General features: G+C 48.3%; 1 protein-coding gene across 3 annotated transcripts in view; it reads left to right on the top strand.

Annotated features, from left to right (window-relative positions):
* LOC147613516 (uncharacterized) overlaps positions 1-16446 on the top strand; it is a 61279-nt gene extending 44833 nt beyond the window's left edge. For all 3 annotated transcript variants that reach the window (XM_086781488.1, XM_086781486.1, XM_086781487.1), the window contains one exon: positions 16031-16446. In XM_086781488.1, the coding sequence (XP_086637614.1) occupies positions 16031-16053 (23 nt within the window). In that variant the 3' untranslated portion in view covers positions 16054-16446. The remainder of the gene's footprint in view (positions 1-16030) is intronic.
* The last annotated feature ends 25 nt before the right edge of the window (positions 16447-16471 follow it).

Here is a 16471-nt window from a genome sequence, read left to right as displayed (position 1 = left end):
AAGCTGAGTATAAAGCCCAGGATGCTTCCAGAGCATCTGACAAGAACAACAGCAAAGACAAGGGTAAGGAGTCGGGACAAAGTTTCAGAGGAGGGATCTGCAAAGGTAGCATACATGGCGGTCACAGATTCATCCACTTATGCACAGGATTCACTCCTCGTGATCACAGAGATGACTTCTCCAGAAGAGGTCAGTGACACACCTGAAGCGGTGGAATGGGTTGGTGATAGTGGTGCTTCTGCCCACATGACCAATCAAGCCGATATCCTGGAGGACTTCTAGTCTCTCTTTTCTTCAGTTCGAATCGGTGACAACTCCTCTCTTCCTGTTACCGGTGTTGGTAATGTTTCTTTGGGTTCCTCTTGCCACCTTACATGATGTTTTATATGTACCTTGGATTTCCAAAAATCTATTTTCAATGTACAAAGCTTCTCAGAAGGGACTTGGTGTGTACTTTGATGATGAGCTCATGGAAGTGATCGACTCAAAGACTCTCTCAGTTGTTGCCAATGAAGTCCATGATGGGGGGTCTCTACAAGATCACTAACTTTACTTCCCAGCTCACTCGCTCTGACTCCCATATTCATCAGCTTTGCGCTGTTGGGTAGGAGTGCAGCTAGCTTGCACACACACATACACAAGCTCAAGCACAAGGAGAAATGTGAGGGAGCTGGAAAGATGTACTCAATGAATGAATAATAAAAGTACAATGCATGAGTACTCAAGTACTCTAGGGCAAAGTGCCCACACACTAAAGTGTGTTCCCATGGGGAAAAAACGCCTCCCCAGTCAGGGTAAAAAGTGCTCGGGGATAGAGAGAGTTCACACCATAAACGGTGGGGCGGGCATGGACTAACATGACCAACAAACCCCCCTCAAGTGAAAGGTGTGAACAAGTATAGGGTGTGTAAGTTGTGAAAGCAGCCCTATACTGTGCTCCACAATAAGAGTGATCAAGAGCGATCACGATGGTAAACAAAGATGAACTGCAGTGCCAATGGGAAAAGCAAGCACTATATGACGGGGAAGATGAGAAACCCCAATGTCATAGTGCTAAAGCTAGAGCATAGTAGTACATAAACGCATCACTTGAAATGCATGTCAAGGATTGTGTGGACATCAACTGCATCAAATCAAAAGGCATCGCATAATACCTCCCTAAAGGCAAGCATCCAAATGCCAGACTGCATGTAATCCACATCAATGATAACAGGAAGCATAGCTCTGTAACTGCACTAGTGATGAGCATAAGAAGATGTAGCAGTATACGCATGTGTAAAGGCAACAGGATCCAGAAGCCATGCTTGTGAGACATGCAATGTAAGCTGCAAGAGAGAAACTCAGCAATGGAGGGCCCGATGAGGAAAAATCAGCGATGGTAGGGCTGATGAAAGTAAAAATTCAGCAATGGGTAAAGCTGAAAATCCGGAGAAAAAGTGGGGGATCAGGGTGGTTATCAGCCAATGCTATGAGAGGATGGGTAAACTCTCAGCGATGCCATGATCAGTGGCATGTTTGGCAAGTGTAAAGATGCATAATCCCACATTGAGTAATATACATGTGACATGTCAAAACCATGAGGGCAAGCCAACACTGGCCAAGTGTATAGAAGGCACTCCCAGTAAACATCACATGTGAGAAAGTGACAAGATCAACACTGTAGAAACAATCCCGTTGCAAGGGAAAGCAGCATAAAAGGCATCTCCAGTAGACATCACATGAGAGAAAGCATCTAACATAGACAAGCATAAGGGTCAACAATCATAAGTGACCATGAGGCATCGCCAACTGCATGTGGGCAAGTAAAATCCCCCCCTGAAATGCATCTGCCAGACAATGCATACCAAGAAGTACTGACTATAGAGCATAGTCATTAAAAGCAACGGCATCAGAAGACATCTCTGCAGGTGATGAAGATGTAATGGTCAAGGTTGATACATGTGTAGCCAAATTGGCCTGATCTGCACCTGTGGAAGAAAATGCCAGCTTCTTCTTTTTTTCACTCTCAATACGCTTCCTGCATTCCTCCATGGTGTGCCCTATTTTCTTGCAATAATTAAAGCGCTTTTTATTTTCAGGCTTGTCCTCTGATTTGGGAGAATCCGGGCTAGGTCTAGGCCCAGATCGATTCCCACAAAAGGGAGCAGTCATTGCTGACTCAGCAGACATCATGTTGTTTCTGTTGGAACGGGATTGCTCTTCACTGAGCAAGAGAGTCACAAGGTTGTCAAAAGTGACCGCATTAGGTGCATTGCCAGCCAACAACCGCAAAGTGGTGCCAAGTGTTTGATATAAGTCGGGCAAATTACGCAAGATTGTCTGAACAAGATAGCCATCTGTCAAGACCTCATCAATGTTAATGAGCTGCTCTCGAAGGTCTTTCACATGCGTAAGGTACTGATCGATAGAGTCACCTTTGAGCATGCGGTCAGTCTCAAGCTTGCCCCGAAGGTAAGCTACACGAGCCTCATTGCGACTTGAATACAACACCGCCAAGGTATCCCAAGCACCCTTTGCAGTTGTGCAGGAACGAATGTGTGGAATGATATGCCTGCGGCACGAGAGAGCAATCAATGCATGGGCCTGAGCATCCCTAGCATCCCAAGTACGCTGCTACTGGGTAGGAGGACGAGGAGGTGGACCTGCGGGAGAGTGAGCAGGAATCACTTCACCTTCCACTGGAGCAGGTGTGAGAGGACGTTCCTCAGTGCCATCCACATATAGCCATACATTCTTGGCAACCAATACATGACGCATCATATAAGCCCACATAGGGTAGTTATCCCCATTGAGTTTGTCCTCTTGAGACAGCATGCCAAAGAGGTCATTGTTATTGTTGGCCAGGACAACACAACAAATCTGTCTCACAGGTCACCACAAGAGTAGGCAATGCCCAGCAAAACTATAAGAATGTGGGAGATAAATAGCATGATAATCAATGAACTGAAAGGGAACTCCTTCACCGCAAGAAATACATATGCATGTCCCAAATCTGCAAGGCACCTATAAATCTGCTAAAGTGTCCAAATGTGCAATTGTCACTTGTGCCAAATGTTGTAATGCCCAAAAAATTGGGGGAAATGCCTCAATGCCAAGTAAATGTGCGTGTAACACCCAAAATGCTTGCAAATGTCTATAATAGACCTGCAAATAATGTCAATTTTTGCAAAATTCCCAAATTTCTAGTGCAATTACGCACCAAATGTGCTGAAATCAATGCCAATGTGTGCCAATGTTGCAATTGTAGGGTCAATGGTGAAAAGCCCCAAATTTTAGTAGACAAAATGTGCAATTTTAGGTTAAATCATTCAAATCCCACAAAGTTGCATACAACCTGTAACTTGCGTAGGACGAATAGTAGCAGCAGGTACAGTCGGCAGCACACAACAGGTATAGTCAACGACGCACAGTAGGTACAATTAGCACGTGGCAACAGCTGCGTAGGTAGGCGTAGATTTGCCAGGTACAGCTGGGTGGGTGCAAAGGGGTGCAGGGTGGCAGTTGCAAGAAGTTGATGGTGCAGGTCGACAGCTTCAAGGGGGGGGCGGCGCACAATAGCTGGTCGGGCAACAGGTACGGTCGCAGGTCGCAGCTTCAAGGGGGGCGGCGCATAGCAGTGGTCGGGCAGTGTTTAGTGCAGTAGGCTCAAGCTTGAGCAAGAAGGGCAAACCCTAGCTCTGATGTGTAACCTGAACCCTAACCCTAACCAAGCTCTTATACCAATGTTGGGTAGGAGGGAAGCTAGCCTGTACACACACACACACATGCTCAAGCACAAGGAGAAACGTGAGGGAGTTGGAAAGATGTACTCGATGAATGAATAATAAAAGTACAATGCATGAGTACTGAAGTACTCTAGGGCAAAGTGCCCACACACTAAAGTGTGTTCCCACGCGGAAAAACCCCCTGTCCAGTCACGGTAAAAAGTGCCCGGGGATAGAGAGAGTTCACACCATAAACGGCCAGGCGGCCGTGGTCTAACATGACCAACATTCGCCCCCTTGATGGCTTTGGTTTCTGAGGCAGATACATCTCTGTGGCATTCACGCTTCGGTCATGTACCCATTGATGCCTTACAAAAGTTCCATTCTCAGCAGGTTGTTAGTGGACTACCTCAGCTCAGGTCTCTTTCACACATTTGCTCATACTGCATGATGGGCAAGCATCATCGAGATGCGTTTCTAGAGGAGGCCACTCATCGAGCAACCCGCAGACTGGAGCTTATACATGCAGATCTTGCTGGACGTATGGTGTGGATGATTTCACTCGCAAAGTCTGGGTATGTTTTTTGGCTAGCAAGCTAGATGCTTTTGTCAGTTTTAGGACTTGGATGGCGATGGTGGAAAATGAGTCTGGGGGTACTGTTTCTTTTCTCTAGATTGATAATGGTGGCGAGTTTGTACCATTTGATGACTTCCTTACATCAATGGGCATTCACCGACAGACAACAGTCTCTTACACTCCTCAATAGAATGGAGTTGTAGAATGGAAGAACTGGACCGTAAAAGAGATGGCTCGCGCTTTGTTGCATCATGCAAGTCTCCCTCCTACTTTTTGGGGTGAAGCTATGGCTACCTCAGTTTATCTCATTAATTGCTCTCTCACAAATGCGGTTGAGGGGATGACTCCGGAGGAAGCTTTTATAGGACAAGAGCCTTTTGTTTCTCACCTACGTGTTTTTGGTTGTGTTGCTTATGTGAATGTCCTAGATCACAAGAGGACCACACTCGTATACCGAAGTCAAAGAAGATGATCGTCATAGGCTACAGTCTTAGATCCAAAGCGTACCGCTTCTGGGATCTGGAGGTTGATGACATCATCATATCTCGTGATGCTCGGTTTGATGAGAGCTTGTTTGACATGGACTCCTCTCCACCCAATGGATGATCCATTCCCGACAGATGTTTATGATCTTAAGCTCCTCCTCCTCTTGCTGCTACAACTCCGGTGCCAGTTGCTACTTTACAGCCACGAGTTCTTGTTGCACCAGCTTCTGCAGCTCCCAATCCCTCTTCGAGTCTTGCTTTGACTCCGGGATTACCCCCACTAGTGCTTACCGCATCACCTCTCCCAGTAGCATCGGATGAGTCCTCTACTGCAGCTGGATCTTCTTCTTCATGCTTTGAGAGGAAGGCTGGTCTACCTCGGTGGGTTCAACAACTCTTTCGAGATTCTGGTCTCACTGATGCACTGCTCCATAACCAGATCTCTACCGCCATTCTTGGGCCTCACCATTCATCTTGGACTTCCACATCTCATCACATAGTGAATTATGCTCTCGTGAGTTCTCTCCAAGAGATTGATGAGCGCGAGAGTCCAAAGGAGGCTCTTACACAGCCACAGTGGCGGCAAGCCATGGAAAAAGAGATTTCCTCTATTGAGAGGAATCACACTTGGTCTTTGGTGCCACGGCCTTTACATCGTCGTGTGATTGGTGTGACATTGATTTTCAAAGTCAAGTGTCATGCTGATGGTACTTTGGACAAGTACAAAGCCCGCCTTGCTACTCGAGGATATGCTCAGAAGGCAAGCGAAGAATTTGATGAGACATTTGCTCCTACAGCAAGGTATACCACCATCAGGATTGTTTTGGCTCTGGCTGCACACTTCAGATGGCCTGCGTTTCAGATGGATGTAAAATCCGCTTTTTGGAATGGAGATTTAGAGGAGGAAGTTTATGTTGAGTAGCCTCCTGGTTTTGTGATTCAGGGACAGGACACACATGTGTATCTTCTGAAGAATGCTCTCTATGGTCTCAAAGAGGCACCCTGTGCTTGGTATCAGAAGGTTGATGCCTTCTTGTTATCTCTTGGCTTTGAGAGATCATATGCTGACAACTACGTCTATGTGCTTCTTTCTGATAGGATATTTGTATCATTGTTTTGTATGTGGACAACCTCATCCTTTTTGGCTCAGTTACTAAGTTGGTCACACAGGTTTAGTCCAAGCTTTTAGAGACATTTGAGATGACCGATTTTGGCCTTTTTCATTATTTTCTTGGGCTGGAGGTTTGACAAAGAGATGATTGTATCTTCATTTCTCAGAAGAAGTATGTGCAGAAGCTGCTCTCACTTTATGGGTTGTCAGATTGTACACCTCTCTCTTGTCCCATGGATTCCAATGCCAAGTTATCCAAGGAGGATGATACACTCTTGGTGGATTCCATAAAGTACCGGCAAATTGTTGGCTCATTGCTTTACCTTGCCAACACCCATCCAGATATCTCCTATGCTTTGAGTGTTCTCAGCCAGTTCTCATTAGTCGCTCGAAGGTCTCATTGGTAGGCAGTGTTAGACATCATCCCCATCTTGCTGGCTTCCTATTTGGTGTCCTATTTTAGCCTCTAGGGCTGACCATGTTAGTCAGAGGGGCTGGTCACCCCTCACATATATTTTACCCATATTTATTCCCCATTTTATGGTCTTGGGTATTTTCCAGTCGTGGAGGCACTTTATCACTAGTCGGCTGCCTTCATGTAGGCATATATATAGCCGGCATGCCTCCCTCATATCTCACTGCTTGCCTAGCTTTGTTTGCTGCAGTCCTCACATACGAGGTTCTCCCCTCTTGCTCGAGACATGTATTCCTTTTGGTGATGATATTGAGAGAAGGTTCTCACCTGTGTTTCCTGTGTTTCCACTTTCCCTTCTTCCGTTATCAGAGTGCCGGCGGCCGTCAGCGTTGGATGCTCCCTCCTCTACCTCTTGATTTCTGCGTTTTTTCTACTTGTGGACAGATCTGCGTTTTTCATGCGTTGAAGCTTGCATTTCAGGTCAATCAAGGGCTGACTCATCCCCAATTCAGTGGGCTGCGGTCTCTCTTCATCAAGGCGTCAGTTGGCAGCCTCTAGGCGACTTGCCAGGGGCGTTTTTTTTCAGGCCAGCATACGTTCTCTTCTGGCGGCACCTTCCAGGGTTCTCAAGTGACTATTTTCCACGCCCTGTTCTTGGAGCTCTCTGGGCTCCCCTTTTGGCCTCTTCAAAGGGCCTTCTACTAGGCGCTAGGCCAGCGCGTGTCCCTTTTGGTTATTTTATGCCATCCCCCCCCGGATTGTACTTGTTCTCTGCAGCAGTTCTTGATCTGAGGCTTTAGCGTTTCCATATTCAGCCTGTTCTACAGCCCCTTTTACCTTTGGTTTTCAGATTTGCAGCCTTGGTTGCTGCGTTTTTCTGAACTGATCTTGCCAGTAGCTTTACCTTCACTTGGGCTTCATCCGTTGGACCCGAAGGTACCTTCTCTTCAGCGTTTTTCCTCACAGGAGGTGTGGACACTGGTTGGCCTGAATTTTCAGGTTCGTAGCCCCTTGTTTGGCTGTGTTATCTTCTCCAGTGGACACAGATCACTTGCAGAGGGGGTTTCTTGTTTGGATTGTGGCTTTGGAGGCAGTTTGGTTAAAACCGGCCTTTAGAAATTTTACGGGTGGTGGAACAAACAGTCGCACACTTCATCACCCATGAGAACCTGGAAAAGGAAAACAAACAGGGGAGCTAGAATGCTCCTGCAAATAGTACAAGGACACCGGTTGGCCCCAAAACGCAGTGGCGCCCCTTGCGGTATTTCTTTACTTGATAAAAAATGAGTACATAGTACAACTTGTCGAATCCTTTACCAATAGGATCCCTTTTATCTTTTCACTTAGGACTTTTCCCAATAAGAACTCTCGCTTAGTACAGCAAAGCATTCTATAGAGAAGGCACACCTGTACGACACCTCCTTGCTTGAAAAGGTTTTCTCCATCTCACCATGGATCCCATGAACCCTTTCCCAAACAGCAGTAGGTATGTACCAAACCATATGTCCTTCCTACAGTCACAGCCTGCATGTAACCTCGAGAAAACTATAACCTGTTCACATGAATCCAAAGATATGCTTTCCTCACGAAACCAAAGACCTGTATCCGATAAACCATAGACCCTTATCCATAAACCATAGGCCTGTATCCTCGATACCAAAGTCTTGTTTCTTCTCGAAAGACCAATGTCCTGTTTCCATGACAGATAATTCCCCATATACACCATCCAATCACGGTGCCAAACACCTAGAGAGAGAAAGATAGAGGACGTGTCAGGCAAACCCTGAATACATATAAGTCCAAGATGAAGAGCAACACACATCTCTTCCAAGAACATCATCCTGTGCATCTTAACTTGATCCTTTGCATCCTAATCTCGTAAACAAACCTTGCTTGCGAAGAGAGAGAGAGAGAGAGAGAGAGAGAGAGAGAGAGAGAGAACCCTTGGCTGTTAGCTCAATTTTCCAAAAATGTACCCTGATCTTTGGATACAACAGCGCTTGTTAATTTCAAGCATTCGAAGCCCTTCTTTGTGTGGTAAAAGCCTGTACATGATTTGAGCCCTTGGTCAGCCCAAAGGGGTTGACCTCTGGCCCTACATGTCTACTATTGACTCAGGAGAATGATGGACTGATGAATGACTTCTATATGCTGAATATGAGGACTTTTGCTTATATAGTCTGCTGAGGTACATGCCGGCCAGCACCAGTAGTTGTCGACCTGCTGCTTGGACCTAAAATAGGCATTTAATTGCCATAAATGCTGCGCTTATTGCTCTGAATTGCCGTGCCTTCTTTAATCCTGCCCCAAACTAAAGCTGTTGCCTGCCGCCTGTTGCTTGGACATCTCTGCTAGCTGCCGATAGCAACCTGCTGGCTGGTGACAGAGTGCCAAGCCCTCCTATGGTGTAGATGGTGATAATGTTGATGCTGCTAATGCTAATGGTTCTGCTGCTGCTGCTGATGATGCTGATAATGCTGATGATGGTCTGATATTGATGCTTATGCTGATGCTAATGATGATGAGGATGATTCTACTGCTGTAGATGACCTAAATGCTGTCGTAACTGATTATCCTAGTAAGGGATTATGCTCTTCATGCTGAAGATTAGCCATGGCACGGGCGTGCACGTGACATCTTTGGTGTGTGCTCTCCTTCTAGAGTTGCCAGGCGGTCCCCCTCGAGTTTTGGGGCAGCCAGTAAACCATAGCTTGTTACAATGCCTCCCTGTCAAGGGAGCAGGCATCTTCGAGAAGACGGTGGTCCCCATCCGTATACCTGCGTGGTTTTGCAGCACTCTAGGCCTTCCACCCCTGAGAGTGGTGTCATGATCTTCTCCTTCTGTCTAAGTGCCGCGTTGGGGACGGACTGGAGCATGGAGTCTGTGTTTGCCACCATTCATGTGCAGGCTATAGAGCTCTCACATCATTTGTAGGATCTGCACATCACGGACGTGCTTACTTACTTTTGACCCTTGGCATGGATGGAGATGGGTGGCTCTAGCCACAAGGACCCGGGAAGGGAGTTGGAGGTGCTTGTCTTTGTATTCCTTCATGTTTTGGTGGCATTACCCCTTCCTCCCTCCTACAGATACCAGATGGAGCCCAGAGTATGCATATTCTAGGGCCAGACAGAGGGGCTCCACATGGAGGGTAGGATTCGTGCCAACTTGGCAAGGCTTCATCCCAGGACGGATTGTGATTACTCTCCATTCAAACCCATGCCCAAGGCTCTTGGAGTGGAGGGTAGTTCCGACAGTTCTGCCTCCCATCGTTCTTAGTTATGCGGATTGTCTCATGGAACATTCATGGTTTGGGAGAGCTGCAGTGTTTGCAGAGACACAGGATCCTCTGAGAGGAGCTTCACAAAGCCGTAGTTCGCAGACCTATTGACATTTTCTTCCTCAAGGAGCATATTTATTCGAGGGTCGTACCCGTTGTCGTGGGAAGAATCTTCTGGGCAAGAGTCACACCTTCTGGTTCCATGCTTTTGGTCCCTCTGGGATCCAGGGCGTGGTATGCATTTCTATCTGTGAGTAGTTCTTACCCGTAGTGATCGATTCAAGCACCATTGTCACTAGGAGAGCTCGGTATGTGATTATTAGGATTGGAGAGGACAGAGTGGGCTTCCTCAACCTCTATGCACTGAACACTGGAGCATGTGGAGTCACTTTTTGGAGCACGGTTCATCACTCCCTCCTACAGGTTGACTTCTGGTGCATGGGTGGTAATTTTAACATGTTAGAGACAGCGGAGGATAGATTGGGAGGTGGTGCGGTCACAGTTTCAGGCACGGAGTACTTGGCCTGAGAGGAGTTGAGCCTGGCTTTGAGGGGACAAGATCCTGATCCTGGGAATCTGTGCTTCTTGAGATCCGACAAGAGGAGTAGATGTCCCAACCTTTCTAGATGAGACCGATTTTATGTGGATGAATGGGCCTTGTAGACGAGGTGGCATTGTTGGTATTTTGGTGGGCACTACTTTTTCCAATCATGCACCTATCATTCTCTCCCTAGAGGACCCATGGAGGCAAGACATACATTTGAGCACTCAGATCCCAGATAGCCCCATATAGGATTCCGAGATTTGCAACAGGATTGTGGAGATTTTGGAGAGTCTGGATTTCCTCACTAGTTTAGTTGTAGGGGCTTTGGACATGGGCCTTAGAGAAGAGCTTCCTTTTGGACCTAGGCGGAAGATAGGGTCAGTGGAGATTTCTTCAAGATTATAGGCCCACACAGGCGGAGGGATGGTATCCACAGATTGTGAGGCCAACTTGGATCCATGGTTGCTGATCCTCCCCAAGTGCGAGCCATTGCCACAAATTTCTTCCATTCCCTATAGGTAATGGATGCACATGAGCAGGTTTGGTAGCATATGAGAGAGGTGCCCCCCCCCCCGCGGCGGGGTCCGGACTTTCCTTTTCATACCCTTAACTTTAGAGGAGCTGGTGGAGGCTCTGCTAGCCCTCCCCAAGGGCAAATGCCTTGGAGAGGATGGGTTTCCTATTTCCTTATTTCTTCGTCATTAGGTTCACATGGAAGGCGGCTTCAAAGCTGCCTTCAATGAGATTTTGACCACGGGCTCCATGCCGGAGAGACTATCAGAGGGATTGATTCCCAAGGGGGGTGGTGACAGATTGGAGATTCGGCAGTCGAGGGACCGCATACAAAATCTTAGGTGAATCCATCAGCTTGCGACTGCGGTCTTTCCTCCGCGATCCGATTCATGGCACGCAGATACGGTTTGTTCAGGATTGGAGCATTTTGGACATCATCTTCACTTTTTGAGAGGCGATCGCTTCGGCTAGGTTGAGGCAACAGGATTTGATAGTTCTTCGTCTTGATTTTGAGAAAGCCTATGATAGGGTGGACTGGGGCTTTCTAGAGGGGGTGATGTGCTGGATGGGATTTCCAAAGGAGTGGGTTGAAGATGTTTCTGGGACCTATTTGGCTTCGCACAATAGGTGCTCATTTAGGGGCTAGACTCTAGAGGTGACAGATTTCCGCTTTCTCACTTGGTTTGGCAGGGCTTCCCACCGGCACCTTTTTTCGTCTTGTTTGTTGTCAAGCCCATGAGTAGTTTTCTCTCCGCAAAGGAGACAGGACTTCAAGGGTTGCATCTTCCCATCCGGTGTCTGCTCGTAGGAGGAGCTGCTTGACTTACCCAGAGATGAGGGGAATCTCTAGAGATTCGCTGATGTGATTGAGATCTTCTACTGCACATCCGACGCACAGATCAACTGGCACACAAGTTGTGTGGATTCTGGGTTGGTTCATTGCCCACCCTGACTTGTAGGCTAGTTGAGGCTTTTCAATGGACCCCGAGCGGTACTCCAATTCGCTATCTTGGATGCTATTTTGGTATCGATATTTCCCTGGAGCAGTATTTAGCCCCTCTTCTTTTGAGCATTTGGAAGAAGTTGCTATACTGGAGTTTAGCTAGGCTTTCCTTAGCTGGTTGGCTATGGTGGTGAACTAGGTTCTTCTCACCACTGTGGTACATCACCTCTTGTTGGGCCTTTTCTTGGGCTTGCATTGGTCAGGTTCAGCGGTTGATCCGCAACTTTCTTTGGGCTGGTAGCGATGGGACTGCACGGGACAAGATGTGCTAGAGAGTGATCATCCAACCTCGACACAAGGGGGGTTGGGCATCATCGATCCTTCTATTCAAAGTCGTGCCCTTTTGGGCAAGTTGATAGTTCGTGGACTTCTTTTGGGTGGCAAGCCCTGGAAGGACTTTCTCCTAGCTCGGATCTCCGCCCGCACCTCCATTTTGGGAGGTCCTTGGCCCCTAGAGTACGAGATGGATTTTCACTGAGATGAGGGCTCGTTGCTTTAGCCCAGCATTTGAGGACAGATTTGCAGCCAGCCTCCTGCGAGCTTGGGACCATCTCAAGCCAGCCCTTTAGCAATCCTCTCTAGTTTTATCAGAGGAGCGCCTCCGTCAGCCCTTGATATTGAACCCCCTTGTCCATCTACCTAGTGGGCATATGTTGGGGGCCTGCCCGCACTACGTATCGTGGGTAGTTTGAGTATGGGCCCATCATGGTTAGTAGGAGATTGGCTTCTTTTCAGACTGCTTCCCCCAAAGGCCCAGGAGAGGAGCCTCATTGCCATATGGGACATGGACAGATTTAGCCTCGACATCGACTCTTCCCCCCCACCCCCCGCGGGCCACCACACGGTGTGGTTGGGTGTGTTCACCAGACACGACATACCCTTGGCTGACCATGGCGCTGATGAGAGCTCCACCTTCCTCACCTTCTCTATAGGACCACATGGCAGACTTGATAGAGCAGAGCCCCCTTTGGAGGAAGGTAGTGGATGCACCTTGCAGAGGGTGAGGGTGATAGGTTTCCATGAGCATAGTTGGCACATTGACCCTCCACCAGCCAAGGTGGCCAAAGAGGGATTTTGGTGGTTATGGCTATGGGAGGGTCTTCCTTTCACCCGCCTTGAGTGGGATCCAGGGAGTGGACGTGGCTCGATTCCTTTGATAGAGAGGAGGCTCCTGACGCCCCTTTCTTTGCTTACACAGCGCACGGCCAGGTCGGAGGATTCAGATGCCCGCAATCAAGGGCACTCCTCCAGTAGTCGTGGGCAGTCTTAGGCCTCCCTCCACAGAGATTTCTGGAAGAGGCTGTGGGAGACAGTTTTCGGCCATGAAAGATCACTCTTTTTGTGGTGGTTGGCACATCTGAGCCTGGCAGTTGGCACTTGGCTGGCCATCGGAAATGGCTAGTAGTTTGTTCAAGGTGTGCGCCAATTGCCTTTGGGACTGCCCAAAGGCTTAGTAGGTCTAGCAGAGGATTCTCCACATTTTCACTCTGGATTGCTTGGGGCACAGTTGCTTGGGCCACTAAGGCTGAGGCTGAGGCTGCCATGGCACACGAGGAGGATGAGAAGAGGAGGGAGGGAAGAAGGCAAGGGGGGGGGGGGGGGGGGGGTGCATCGCCGTATCTCTGTAGTTCTAGATCCAGCTCCCATTTTTGATCAATGGACTCCTGGTTTCTACCAGAGATGGGAGATTTGTAGCAGTATTTCTGCATGGCATATTTGGAGAGCTTGCTATAGGGAGGCCATTGAGAGTACCCTCACCCTGCAAGCGGAGTTCATGCGGAGCATCTGGCTCAATATCATTCATACCCTCCATGGCCGTTGGGGGGAGCTTCTATATTGGAGTTTAGCGAGGCTTTCCTTAGCCGACTGAGTGGTGGTGGTGAATGTGGTATATTACTTCTTGTTGGACCTCTCACAGGCCTGCATTGGTGAGGTTGAGTGGTTGATCCACAACTTTCTGTGGGCTGGCAGTGATGGGGGCCTGCCCGGGCGAAGGTGGCATGGAGAGTGATCATATAGCCACACCACAAAGGGGGCTTGGGCATCATCAACCCCGCCATTCAGAGAGGACTTCTTCCAAGTGGCAAACCATGGAAGGATTTCCTCCTGGCCAAGATATCCGCCCGTACACCAAGTTTGGGGGGCCCTTGGCTGTATATAGAGCACTAGATGGATCTTCATGGAGATGCGGGCCCTGTGGCTTTAGCCCAACTTTTGAGGACAGATGTGTATGTAGCTGGTCTATTACGATCTCGGGATCACCTCAGGCCAGCCTCTGATCCGTTTACCTAGTGGTCACATGCTAGGGACTTGGCGTCATGTATCGTGGGGAGGTTTGAGCACGGGCCCTGCTAGGTTCCTTTGGAGGTTGGCTTACATTCAGACAGCTCCCCCCTAGTGGGTCAGGAGAGGGGCTTGACTAGGATCCGGGGCAAAGACAAACTCATCCTCGACATGGACCCTGTGGAGTGGCTGACCCTGATACCTAACCCTTTTCCCCTTGTATTGGTTGGGAGTGTTTATCAGGCATGATATTCTCTTCGCAGTTCATGGCACGGATGAGAGCTCCGCCTTGCTCACTTTTTCGATATTGAACTTGATGGCAGATTAATGAGACGAGGGCCCTCCTTGGAGAACTTCAGGGGAAGCACACTTCAGAGGGTGAGGGTTATCGGGTTCCATGCACATGAGTGGCACATTGACCCACTACTCCTCGGCCAAGGTGGCCGAGGAGAGACTTTGGCGTTTATGGATTTGGGAGAGCCAGCCCATCACTCGCCTCCAGTGGGATCCGGGAGAGTGGACTTGGTGTGATCCTGCAGACAAGGAGGAGACTCCGGGTACCCCATTTTTTGCATACACCACATGGCTTCTAGATGCCCGAGGTCGAGGGCACTCCGGCAGCAACAGGACACTGGCAATCTTAGGGCCTCTCACTGTGCTCTCTCTCGGATTTATGGAATGGGACAGTTCTTGACCTCGGAAGATCACTCTTTTTGTGGTTGCTAGCACATAGGAGTTTGACATTGTCTTTGGGATTGCCTGATGGCTCAGTGGTTTTGGTAGTAGATTCTCCGCATCTTCACTACGGGCAGGGCATCTTCTTGTACTAGCACTGTTGCTTGGGCCACTGAGGCCGAGGTTGTCATGGCTTATGAGGAGGAAGGTGGGGGGCTAGCCGTTTAGGTCTCACCTTCGCATCTCGATAGTGCCAGTCCCAACCCCATCTACTGGTCACTAGACTCCTGGTTCGAGCCCGAGATGGGAGATTTGTAGTAGCATTGCCGCATGGCACATCTGGAGAGCTCGATGCAGCGAAGCCATCGAAGGCACCCACACTCCACTTGCGGAGTCCATTAGGAGTATCTGGTTCGACATTATTCATACCCTTTGTGGCCAGTGGGGTAAGCTTCAGGGTGGTTCCGACTGTATGCGGAAGCGTTGGGAAGTCTTCTCGAGGCTTTGGCAACCTGGTCCTTTTCTCACAGATAGTGGTGGTGAGCCCACTCGGCACTATAGACCACCTGTGTGGTTATTCCCTCCCCCACCCCTTGTATGAGATAGCCTTCTTCTCATAGAGCAGCCAGCTGGAGGAGAAGTGCCTCCCTCCCTCCTTTCTTCTCGTTCTTTGATCCTCGCTCCGTACATGGAGGCAAGTTTGTATCTAGCCTTTTGAGGCTATTTTCTGTCAACTAATAGGAGGATCTTGTTTCCGGGAAAAAAAAGATAGTGCTCTTTGATGCTAGATATCCAAGTGGAAAAACCACATGGGAAAAAGTGCCCTTGGTTAGGTTTTGTTCACACGTAGCACTACCCCCCCCTCCCTGCGGTCCCCGGGAAAAAAAAAACAATTGTATGAGGTAGCCTTCTCTAGAGCGGCCAGCCACGGGAGAAGAGCACCCTTCCCCCCTTTTCTTGATTATCTCTCCTCTCTTGTACTTTGCCAGTATGGCTGTTTTGCTTGGTAACTGATGGAAGGATCTCTTTCCGAGAGAGAGAGAGAGAGAGAGAGAGAGAGAGAGAGAGAGAGAGGGGGGGTGGGGTGGGGGGGGGGGGGGGGGGGGGGGGGGGGGGGGGGAAGAAACATGGATCCCAGGCCTGATGCATGTAATCGTATGTCGCAAAGTTTGATGTGCCTTTCACCTGTGCCTTGGCCTCTCAAACAAGCAGTTGACGTGATAAAAAGCAAAGAAAAACCAGTCTCATCAAAAAGGCGTATGGGCAGTCTCATCAAAAGTCTTGGATCAAGCTAAGTGGCTTACATATATAAAAAAGAACGGTATACTGTGTATTGATTCATGACTTAATTAGTTAGCAGTACTTTACAGCATTCAACTAATTTGGAAACAAAGGTTAGATTGTGCTTGGCCTTTGTTAACATACGGCATTGTTTGCAGAAAACAAGAAGGAACCTCAATGAAAAGATAGCGAAGTTGAATGCTGCTATTGATAATGTTTCTGCTCAACTGAAAGCAGACAATGGCTTCGCCTTTTCTGATGACAGTATAGCTGAATTGGAATCTGCAGCATAAATAAATGGTAGCAGGAGAAAAAATAAGCCAATTTTGAATCCCTTTTTTGACAAGTTTTTGTACCACAAGGCCTCTGTTCAAAGTTTTTAATCTTTGTTTAGACCTCATTTTTCATGAAGTCGAGGTGATGTGGGCTTGGTGGAAGGCAATGTCACCTTTTGTAATACCCGAATATGGAGGTCAACTTGCAAACACAGAAAACTTGTCAATTTTCATATCAACACTAGTCCTTGTGATTTACTTGGTGGGTATGAATAAGAAGCAAAAAACCTTAGTTTAAAGTGATGGCATGCTACAGTTTCAGCT

The sequence above is a fragment of the Cibotium barometz genome, chromosome 43 (genome assembly GCF_041138505.1).
Source record: "Cibotium barometz isolate CiBa-2024 chromosome 43, ASM4113850v1, whole genome shotgun sequence".
Classification (NCBI taxonomy): Eukaryota; Viridiplantae; Streptophyta; class Polypodiopsida; order Cyatheales; family Cibotiaceae; genus Cibotium; species Cibotium barometz.
This window is presented reverse-complemented; position numbering and strand designations above follow the sequence as displayed.